Genomic DNA, 11,812 nt, shown 5'->3' on the forward strand with positions numbered 1-11,812 from the left:
CAGTAGAACGTTGGAGTTCAGGAACCCGTAACAGCTTCCGAATGTATAGGGGCTTTGACTCGAGAAATAGGGAAAGCAAAGATCGAGCCTTTATGGCTCAACTCGGTAATGCAAGGTAGATGAGTCCACCATGAACATGAATTCACATACATACAAAGAGAAAGAAAAGAAGTAGAGATTCGCATTTGAAATAAGGAAACAAATGAATGTAATTGAATTCAAATAAAAGTGACTTAAATATTTTAAGATAAAAAATAAAAACCAAAGGCCACTGTTAGGCCCATATGACAACATTCTAAGAATGTGCAAATGACCAAAATATATCTCAACAAGCCAACAATTAAAACTTTAGCAGCATATTTTTTCGATCAAAACAATTTAAAGTAAGAAAGAAAAAAAAAACAAAGCAACAGAAAGGAATTGAAATAACCCATATGTCATGTTCATTTTTTTTAAAAAAAATGAAATGATAAATCAGTAAGATTTTGGACAAAATATAAGTCCCGTTGGCTACATTGATACATAACTAGAATGGCCAAAATGTTATCACACATATCTTAGATTATTTAGCAAAATGAGACCCAAAACATCTAACCCAAAGATAATATACTAATCATGGGAGTTAAACTAAAATGAGCATGTTGAGAAGTCAATATTTGAAAGGATGTGAAGATGGAAACTTAAACAATCGATGAATAAAAAATAGCCCACTAAAAGATATATGCAACAATTGAAATAAGTTTAGCAATGACACCTTTAAACCGAGACATGGTCGACTTCATGAATACAAGCCAAACAAACCACAAGGAGATGATTTAAACACACTGAATGTATTGGACATTTTTAAAGAACCATAACAAGGCTAAAAGTAGCCAAAGAAAAAGAACAAAATGCCAAATATTCATATTCACATATCAATGAACAAACAGTGACCACGATTTGGCCCAGGAAGATTAATCTAGCTAAAACATTATCGATTTTTCCCAATCTTAATTATAAAGAAAATCAAGACATAATCTAGAAAAGTAAATGAATAAACTGTAAGCACAACAATTAAAGATCAAACGAAATAATAGTTTACGAAAGGATTTTCACCTTCTTCCGGGCAGCGACTGAGAACGAAGAGCAGGAACGACTTCAACTTCCAAACACCGCTCGAAAGCCTCGAGAATTCCGGCAAATTTCGCAGCCACAAAACAAGAACAAAAGTTGATATATTAGGTGTATTTGTTTAACATCCAACTGTAATTTAATTAATTAATTTTTTTTTCCTCCCCCCCTTTTTTCATCGAGAAAAACGATCTTAAATAGATGAAGAAAAGAGCTAATTTGAGAGGGAAAACGGATTGAATTTTTTTTGAAATTCGAAATCTTTGCTTGTTCTTTCAACTCAACAGGGGAAGGGATGGGAAATTTTGAAAATGGGGAAAAGGGGATGGGACGACTGCTGCAAGGTCTGAGCGATTTTGCGGATTTCTCGCCGGATTTGCCGGGATTTTCGCGTGAAGAAGAAGACCCGTATGGGCAATAGGGTCGGTTTGGTGTTGTTATTGCGGCTATTGGGTTGTAGGCGTAAGGGAGAAGAAGAAGTGAAGTTTGGTCGGTTGTATGTATTGTATTGTTGATGTTTGGAAGTTGCTGTGATGTTCACCTGATAAAAGATGGGCCGGGTCGGAGCTAAGGGTGTGGGCTGAAAAGGGGTGTTGAATTGGAAAGCAAAAAGGGGAAATGGGCTGGAATTATTTGTTGTATAGGGAATTAGAATTGGGTCCTTAGGAAGTGGCCCAAAATTATTTAAAAGATGGGATAGATTGTTATTAAATAATGGATTTCAATTATAGCCTAATAGAATTTAATTGGTGAATTCGGCTAAAATTTAAACAAGATGAGTTAATATAAATTAATTAATGAGCTTCTTAATCTTAACGAAATAAGAAATAATTAACTTAATTATAAACTAACTAATTCAATTACAAAACCAATTAGCTCGAAATTATAACTATAACTTAAAGTAAATTAATAAAGTATTTAACTACGATGTAAAATATTTTGTGATGATTTTTCAAATATTTATAAAATAACGTGATTGCTAAAATATACATGTTTATTATTAAAAAATGATAAAATTACTTTAAAAAATAACTTGAAATTATTTTGAATTTCATAAAACTCATTAATTTAAAATTATAACTATCCCTAAATTTAAGATATAAAATCTCTCTTTTATTTATTTTTTTAGACGATTTTCGAATAATCATAAAATATATTAATTATACACATAATTATGTAAAACATATATATTATCTAAAAATTATGAAAAGTGACAAAACTAAAAAAAATAAAAAAAAATCTTGCAAATTATATTATTATTTTTTGGAAACTTTATAAAACTAATTATTTTAAATCGTTTGAAATTGGAGAAGCTCGAAATGATTAATTTATATTGTGGAGGATCAAAATTGGGTGTCAACAACATGAATGTGATCTATGCCTAGAAGGGTTATGTTTTGCCTACAGGGCTATATGGATGCCTAAAAGGGCTATGAGTTGCCTACGGGGATATATTGATGTCTAGAAGGGCTATGAGTTGCCTACAGGGCTATATTGACGCCTAAGAAGGCTATGTGCTTCCTACAGGGACATGTTGTTGCCTAAGAGGGCTATATGTTGTCTATAAGTTATGTTGATGTCTAAGAGAGCTATGTGCTGCCTACGGGGCTATATTAATGCCAAAGAGGGCTATGTGACTGCCTACGGGGCTATATTAATGCCTAAGAGGACTATGTGACTGCCTACGAGGCTAGTGGTCTACCAATAGGGGTATATAGGTTGATTGGCACCTTCCGGGCTTATGGGGGCTTGGGTAGGTGGTCTTGTGTGTTGTTTGTACCTGCCGAGCTTATGGGGGCTTGGTTAGGTTGTTGTTTTATTATTTTTGATAAGTTTAGATTTAGGAGCAGGTCTATACACTTATCTTATCCTTGATTTATTTATTAGGTTATTCCAGTATATCAAGATACCTCCTCATAGTCTATTGCCTTTCATACTCTGTACATTCTTTTGTACTAACGCCCCATTGCCTTGGGGGCGCTGCATTTATGTATGCAGGTCCTGACAAACGACCGAGTAGACCTTCTCAGCAGTAGGATTGACTTTTATCCGGTTGGCTAGCCCCTTTCCTCCGGAGCTACCAGAGTTGGGTAGGCTAGGGCCCTGTTCCGTTAATCTTTACTACTCTTAGAGGCTTGCAGACTAGAGTGTGGGGTGTATAGCTACGTTATGGCCATACTGGCCTATGTTGTTGGTTTGCTGAAACTTGTGAGCTGTTTGATGTATTGTATTGATATATACCTGTTTTTAGTTTTGGTATAGATATCATGGTGGCCTCGACGACCCAATCAGGACTTCTGTGCTAGTTGACTATTTATTTATATGATCTCCTGGGAGTAGTTGTTTCTTTTATAAATAGAGATTTTGCCGGCCGAGGGCTTTAGTTCAAGCCGAGATATACTTGTTTGTTTTCTTGATTGCGTGTGACTGCCATGCGCTAGTAGCAAATGGTTCAGCAGGATCGGCTCGGGCCAGAGTTTTGGCATTAGGAGCCAGTTGCGCCCCTCGAGTTTGGGGCGTGACAACATCTTTATAAGCTTTATGCTTTTTGTTGTTGACTTCCGCTTGATGTTCCGTTATTTATGGTTCTAGGCTAAGGATTTGACTTATCTACTAGTGAAATTTAGTAGGTGCCATCATGATATGAGAAATCAGACTGTGACAATTTGATATCATAAAAAAAAAGAAAAAAAAGCTACAAAAGATGTACTTTCAAATGTAAATTTTCTTTAGATATTTTCTATTTCTATAATTTAAAAATATATAATTAAAGTAAAGAAATATTTTGAGGAGACAAAAACAATTTATTTTTTATAAACTTAAATAAGCAAAATTATACGGGCAATACTTTAAGTCTTTAATAACTTCATCTATATCATATGCAAAAATAATAAAAATCGAACATAAAAAAGTTATATCATACTCTTAATTGAGGGGTTTATCATTAGTAAATCCCCCCGTCCCCCCTCATATTTAGTATTTTATCAATTCAAAACAATCATCTCTTTAATATTTTTGTTGCAACCTTTGTTGTCTTCATTTTTTCAAACAAATTCTATTAAAAACAACCCTATCAATAACATAAAATAAGAATGAAATTTACATAATCTCAAACTATATCGAAGATGTTATTATTAATTTTTCTTCTTCTTATATTTAATAAAAATAAAAGCACAACACAAAATTCTAATTTTAGAGTGACCAAAGTAGTGTATAACTCAATGCTTGTGTGGGCCTCTCTAGCCAAAAAGTTCAAAAATTCATCAAAGTAAATAAACTAGAGTGACATTTGTGTTCATTCAAGAACCGTCTTTTCCCCCATTTCTTCATCCCCAAATCCCAATGCATTTTCCCCCAATTACATGGATAATGAATCTTAATTTTCTGTGAAGGATAACTTCACTTGTTATTTATTTAAGCTTTTTAGCCGGTATGTGTTCTTGTTTCATCTTCTTGTCTTTGTTCCTGCTTTCTGTGTTTTTTTTTGGGTGATTTTGTTTGATTTGTCCGAAATGTTCTTAGTTGATGCTTGTTTTGACTTGTGAGACGTTTGGGGTTGACTAAATGCACATTCTTGATGAATTTCACTTGGAAAAAAAATGGAAGTCTGAGTAGATATCAACTAGTTGGAGTGAGGGTTAGTCTGTATCGACATAGAGTTTTGTAATTTTGGTTAGAGATTGATTTGTAAGTTTGGTTAGAGATTGATATGGTATGTGTGTAAAGGTGTGATTTTTATAGAATTTTGTTTTTTGGTGAAATGGAACTGACCCAAATGAAGCTGAAATGATATAGAGTCGAGGGTCTATTGGAAACAACCTCTCTACCTCCCAAGGTAGGGGTAAGGTTTGCTTACACTCTACCCTCCCCAGACCTCGCTCGTGGGATTACATTGGGTATGTTGTTGTTGTTGTATAGCCTAATTCAACTAGTTCGGGGTTGAGGCATGGTTGTCTGACTAGTTGCACATTCTTGATGAATTTCACTTGGAAAAAAATGGAAGTCTGAGTACATATCAACTGGTTGGAATGAGGGTTAGTCTGTTTTGACATAAAATTTCGTAATTTTGATTAGAGATTGATATGATATGTGGGTAAAGGTGTGATTTTTATAGAATTTTGTTGTTTGGTGAAATGGAACTGACCCAAATGAAGCAGAAATGATGTAGAGGCGAGGATGTATTGGAAACAACCTCTCTTCCTCCCAAGGTAGGGGCAAGGTTTGCTTACACTCTAACCTCCCCATACCCCACTCGTGGGATTACATTGGGTATGTTGTTGTTGTTGTTGTTGTATAGCCTAATTCAACTAGTTCGGGATTGAGGCATGGTTGTTTGACTAGTAGCACATTCTTGATGAATTTCACTTGGAAAAAGGTGGAAGTTTGAGTACATATCAACTAGTTGGAATGAGGGTTAGTCTGTATCGACATAAAGTTTCGTAATTTTTGTTAGAGATTGATATGATATGTGGGTAAAGGTGTGGATTAATAGAATTTTGTTGTTTGGCGAAATGGGATTGACCCAAATGAAGCAGAAATGATTTAGAGGATTCATATAAGCCTAATTCATTTTGTGAGCCGAGGGTATATCAGAAACAACCTCTCTACCTCCCAAGGTAGGGGTAAGGTCTGCTTACACTCTTGACTCTACTACCCTCCCCAGACCCTACTCCCGGGATTGCACTGGGTATGTTGTTGTTGTATAGCCTAATTCAACTAGTTCAGGGTTGAGGCGTGTGGTTTTCAGTAGATTATATTTGTCCTTGAGCTTCCACTATGTTAGGGTTTTATCTTATATTGAATATCTTGAATTTTAGCTTGTGTTATAGGAGAATTCAAGTGAAACGTGAATTAGGTTCCAATTCAGAATGTTGAATGCAACAATAGACAGTTGATAGTTGTCAAAGATGACTGAAAAGAAAAACACCTTTGACTAGTAGAGTTACCGTATAATAAAGAGTAAACAAGTAGAAAGGTTTATTTTGGCAAAATCGGGATAGTAGTTTCTTTATGATGCAAGCACACTTTCAAGTTTCAACATTTCACTTTTCTTGGGTATTGCACATTTATTGAAGATGTTACTTGTGCCTTATCTTTTGTTCTTTCATCCACAGGTTGTTAATTAAAGGACAGTTATTGAGAATAAAAAAAAAAGCAGCTGGTATACAATAGCTGCAAACAGTAAGACTATCTCAAAACTACTTCATTATTTTCTATTTGAAGTTTATATTTACATTAACGACTTTTAGTTTATATTACCGCCCATGGAAAGTCCAAAGGTATATCATATGAAACTTGCATGATTTCCGTTATATACTGGAAAACCGTGGTGCATACTTTAAGAACAGATAGATATGGTTGGCATTTGTTTCATTCAAAACTGCTGGTGAATGGCCCCTGGGATGGAAGTGTACACATACTTCTTGTTAACATGAGATTGAAGTATCTTGGGCTCTTAGCCAGCTACATATTTATTTAGGAAATGCCAAAGGTGGACCCTGTAGGCAATCACTCAAATTGTTTCCTTAGGAAATGTGAAGTGGACCTTGAGGTGACTCAAATTGTTTCTAGCTGACAACCAGCTCCATCACTATACAAGCTCGTTGTCGAGTATGTTTGGTTATGACTTAGTGAAATTGCAAAGGGAGGTACTCATGTATATTCAGATGATCATTGTTGATGATACCTCAGTTTTAGGAAGTGTTGGAGCATGTTTAAAATTATGTTGAGAGGAAGCATCATGGAAGATTGTTGAATAGTTTTTTATTCACTTGATTTTAGCTTTATTAGGAGAGGGGGAGAGATAATTTAGTTTCTACATTGTGTGTGTGTATATATGGACTAAAGAGCGTCTGAATCAGTATTATATATATATATATATGACTTAATAATTTGGTATGTATTACTGCCATCAATTTAGTAACATGTTGTATCCTGTGATAGATTGAAACTTTTCAAAGAGTCTGTCGAAATTAACTGTATGAGAGAAAGTTGAGCATACCTAGTTAATAAATCACCATAAATGTCGGCCGTCCAATAGATTCACCACACAGAAGTCAATGTTGTGCAGAATAAATGACTAGTCGATACATATTTCTGGTTCTTGTATGGTATTACTTTACACCTATTATACATTTTTCCTTTTCACTTTTTTTTACACCTATTGACTGATGTATTTTGCAATAAAAACAATCAATATGCTCTCTCTCTTAGTTTCTTCCTTCCTGTCTGTCGTTCGACCACGGTAGGCACTTTAGTTTCTTTTTCTGGAAAAAAAAAACTAATCATACTTTTTTTTTTCTCTTTATGACCTGCTCCCACATTTCTGATCTGGAAACATGTATTTTGCTCATTTTCATTTCTCCCTTCGTTACTAAAATTTCTTTCAGGATTGTCATCTTGTTCTTCATCCTCCTTAGCCTTTTTAACCTCATTTCTCGAACTGTCCCCTTTCCTACATTTCAGTCGTCATAGTTCTTTAATTACTGCTTTAAAATGATTGCTACATGCCCATCATAACCTAGCAAGTTTATACTGTCAAGACCCATATTACTGCCCATTGCCCTCTAAGAGGTGATGCAGTTAAACACAACAGGAGAACAGCATTATATCCAGTCCACGTACACATTGAATGAAAAGAAAATATATGAAGTGGTTCCGACCTTTTTGAAAGAGAAGGGAAAAGTTGAGACATCTCCTTGATACTGGTCTTGAGAATGGAGATCGGAGAGTTGATGACTGGGGGGAAGAGGACCCCGAGATCATATCCCGGCTATGGTCAAAAGGTCAGCAATAAATTTACTGTTCAAACTAAAATTTGTAGCACTAAATTAGGAGATTGTTCGTCACAGAGTAAGGAGGAATTTTCAGGATTGGGAGGTTACCGAGTTTCAAAGATTGCTAGATTTACTTCAAAAACAATGAGAGCTGATTGATGGACCCAATGCTTTGATGTGAGAGTTGGGGAATATCAGTTCCTTCTCAGTTAAGTTCTTCTATGAGAAGCTTCTGGTTAGGGCTTAGGTTAGTTTTCCGCATGCATCAGTCTGGATTCCTAAGGTGCCGAGGAAGGTGTGCTTCGCATGGTTAGCTACTAGAGGGGTTATTTTGAGGGCAGAGAATCTTAGAAATGAAAGGTTGTATGCATGAGCTTGTGTTTCCTTTGTAAGGAAGCAGATGAGGATGTGGACCATATTCTGTAACATTGCAAATCAGCTACCAGGTTATGGGAGGATATGTTCGGATGGTTTGGTGTTTCTTGGGTAATGCCAAGATCCGTGAAGAAGTTGATATCCAGCTAGGAGAAGAAGACACAAGGCTTGAAATGTTACTCCACTTGCTTTGATGTGGGAAGGAGAGAAATCGGAGAGCTTTTGAAGTGGTGGAGATGAACTATGCTTATTTGAGGAGTAGTCTCTGATCCCTTATTTTCTTTTGGTGCACTCATGTAGTTCCTCTTTGTATAGAGGGTTGGGTTTCTTTTGGAGAGAACCATATTTTGTAGGCTTCTCATTTTTTTGGTATACCTCTTGTATATGGACGAGTTAGCGTAGCTATTATCAATGAAATCTTTTACCTGATTAAAAAAGTGTAATTGCATGAGCTTTTCATTAAAATCTTTTGTTTCAAGTCAAGTCTTGCCTGATCTGTGTACCTGACCAGTCACTTTTATACTTTGCTTCATTGATGACCATGTCATGTTGGTTTCAGCCAAGGTCCTTTTCCGTGAAAAGCAGATGCAAAGAAGGCAAAAGGGATGACAGAAGTAGAGTTAGGCTCAGAAAAACATAAGGAAGAAGAAAGCTAAAAAATAAAGCGAGATAAAATGACGAACACACCCAAGTCAAGCAGCAAAAAATCTGTGAGTGTGCATCTTCTGTTCTCTTTAATTTAATCATGTCCTGTTTTCTGAAGTTAAAGGTTGATCGATGTAAAATGAATGTCTCAAGTGGAGAACGATCTAGCTGCTTAAAGAAACTTGGCAGACTCAGAAGAACTTAGAGTGTAGTGTAGACAAAAAAAACTCCCAACTTTCATGAGCAGACAAGTTCTGTCTCATGAATTCCTTGTTTGAATCATGTGTGTGGCGTGTCCAAATATTTTCGCCTTAGATATGAAGTTGAGAATCTTATTTTTCTTATAGGAGTCTGGACCTTTGTTGAGCAAATCACCAGAAAAGCATAAGGAAGAGGAAAGCCGGAAAAAAAAGCGAGACAAAATGCCGAACACACCCAAGTCAAGCAGCAAAAATTCTGTGAGTGTGCATCTTCTGTTCTCTCTAATTTAAGTATATCCTGTTTTCTGAAGTTAAAGGTTGATCGATGTAAGTGGAGAACCGTCTTGCTGCTTACAGAAACTTGGCAGACTAAGAAGAACTTAGTGTAGTCTAGACAAAAAAATATCCAACTTCCATGAGCAGACAAGTTCTGTCACCATGAATTCCTTGTTTGAAACATGTGTGAGATGTGTCCTAATATTTTCGCCTTAGATTTGAAGTTAGGAATCTTATTTTTCTTGTAGGAGTCTGGACGTTCGTCGAGCAAATCACCAGAAAAACATAAGGAAGAGGAAAGCCGGGAAAAAAAGCAAGACAAAATGCCGAACACACCCAAATCAAGCAGCAAAGAATCTGTGAGGGGGCATCTTCTGTTCTCTTTAATTTAATCATGTTCTGTTTTCTGAAGTTAAAGGTTGATCGATGTAAAAAGGTCTCAAGTGGAGAACCGTGTTGCAGCTTACAGAAATCTCGCAGACTAAGAAGAATTTAAAGTGTAGTGTAGACAAAAAATTCTCCAACTTCCATGAGGAGACAAGTTCTGTTACATGAATTCCTTGTTTGAATCATGTGTATGCGTGTCCTGACATTTTCGCCTTAGATTTGAAGTTGAGAATCTTATTTTTCTTATAGGAGTCTGGACGTTCTTCAAGCAAATCACCAGAAAAGCATAAGGAAGAGGAAAGCCGAAAAAGAAAGCGAGACAAAATGCCAAACAAACCCAAATCAAGCAGCAAAGAATCTGTGAGTGTTCATCGTCTGTTCTCTTTAATTTAATAGTGTCCTGTTTTCTGAAGTTAAAGGTTGATCGATGTAAAATGAAGGTCTCGAGTGGAGAACCATCTTGCTGCTAAAAGAAACCCGGCAGACTAAGAAGAACTTAAAGTGTACTGTAGAGTTTCTTTCTATTAACGAAACATAAAAATTTCTTCAACTGATTACTTATCCCGCACTCACTCCCCCTTACCCCACTTCCATCACACACACACACACACACACACACAAAAAGAAGGAAAAGATCAAAGGAGAACTTGGAGGCGTTAACTAAATCATAGTGGCTTGGAAACACGAGTACGTAGATATCTACTATATGTGCAATCCTTCTGTTACATTTAACTCATTGGTAATGTTGGAATGGCATTCAGGTGACAGCTTCAGCTGGAAAATATACACTGAGCACACGCCAAGTGAAAATAATGCGCGAGCTTGGTTTGATGGCTCCTTCTGGGTCTCCATTTAATAAAAGGAAACATGTTGTTGCTCCTCCAAAACCCCCAATTATTCCCAAGGACCGTGTTTCTACGCCTAAAAGGCCTCCATCCAATCCTAAGGAACGTCTTCCCGCAATTGATAGAATAGTTGTTTGTGGTCTAGCTGCTGCTGGATCTGTCAATCGTGTTATGAAGTAGCTTTTGTTTTTCTACTGTTTGATCCTCGGTAACTCAGAGTTTGATGACAACCTAAACTACCAATGTAGTGCTGAAGCTGTCAGCAGTGTTATACGAGTGCGGGATGTAGGATTACAAGCTAGTGGGTGTGGAGTACTGTGCACCCACATTTGTTTTTGTAACAATGAGAATAAACTATAAACTTAGCAATTAGTGATACAGTTTAGAACATTTCAATTACAGGTATACCTCAAACAAAGAAGCGGGTACAGATACACCCGCGGCCTCTAGCTCCGCCCATGTCTATGGTGATGTTGTGATACCAACTGTAGAAATGCACATTATGTTTTCTTTTGTTGTCAGAATGCTTTGATGGGGTAAATTCTGAATGATATTTGTGATTGGGAAGTGAAAGGTAACATATACTCCAAGAGGCCATGAGTTCGGGCTGTGTAAACAACTTCTTGCAGAATAGTAAGGTAAAGTTGCGTACCGGTAGACCCTTGTGATCCGGTCCTGTATTACTATATGAAATAAACAAAATATTATTCCTTTTACAGTTACAGGAAAACCTCATGTTGCATACCAGTAAAAGATCTTCCCATTTGAGATTCAGAAAATAATTCACAAGTACCAAATACTTGTAAGTTTTTTCTGGTACATGAACATGGGAATGGGAGAAAGATTCAAAAAGTTATCAGCAGGCCAGGCAAAATTCTTCTAGGTAACAGCTCACAATACAGAATCTAATGAATTATTGGTTTCTATCTCATCTCTGACTATTAGTCAACAATTTGAAATAAGTAGGACTTTGACAAATGAGCGAGTCGAGTCGAATATGAATCGATCAAAAAATGAGTTAAATAAAAATGGATAAGTTACTCGACTCGACTCAACTCACATTTAAATGGGTAAAAACGAGTTATTCAATCGATAATCATATTTATCCATATTATAATAGAAATCTTGTTAAAAGCTTTAAAAACAAAAAAAATTAAAGTTTTTTTTTTATCAATTCACTCCACCCCCTATCAGCCCC

The 11,812-nt window shown here is 36.1% G+C and overlaps 1 protein-coding gene across 2 annotated transcripts; it reads left to right on the forward strand.

Moving 5' to 3' along the window:
• The first annotated feature begins 4,397 nt into the window (after positions 1-4,397).
• On the forward strand, positions 4,398-11,155 carry LOC125855197 (uncharacterized). Of its 2 annotated transcripts, XM_049534883.1 has the most exons (7): positions 4,399-4,540; positions 6,225-6,291; positions 8,821-8,971; positions 9,254-9,364; positions 9,631-9,741; positions 10,019-10,129; positions 10,531-11,155. In XM_049534883.1, the coding sequence occupies exons 3-7, from the start codon at positions 8,936-8,938 to the stop codon at positions 10,792-10,794; spliced, it is 633 nt and encodes a 210-aa protein (XP_049390840.1). In that variant the 5' UTR covers positions 4,399-4,540; positions 6,225-6,291; positions 8,821-8,935; the 3' UTR covers positions 10,795-11,155. The 2 variants fall into 2 exon arrangements, with proteins under 2 accessions (XP_049390841.1, XP_049390840.1); XM_049534884.1 differs by lacking the exon at positions 9,254-9,364 and having other exon boundaries at positions 4,398-4,540.
• Positions 11,156-11,812: the final 657 nt, after the last annotated feature.

This window comes from Solanum stenotomum, chromosome 2 (assembly GCF_019186545.1).
Source record: "Solanum stenotomum isolate F172 chromosome 2, ASM1918654v1, whole genome shotgun sequence".
NCBI classification, from domain to species: Eukaryota; Viridiplantae; Streptophyta; class Magnoliopsida; order Solanales; family Solanaceae; genus Solanum; species Solanum stenotomum.

Coding starts and splice junctions, on each gene's coding strand:
- LOC125855197 (XM_049534883.1), top strand. CDS start 8,936: ATGACGAACACACCCAAGTCAAGCAGCAAAAAATCT. Junction 9,365..9,630: donor AGTCAAGCAGCAAAAATTCT/GTGAGTGTGCAT, acceptor TTTTTCTTGTAG/GAGTCTGGACGTTCGTCGAG. Junction 9,742..10,018: donor AATCAAGCAGCAAAGAATCT/GTGAGGGGGCAT, acceptor TTTTTCTTATAG/GAGTCTGGACGTTCTTCAAG.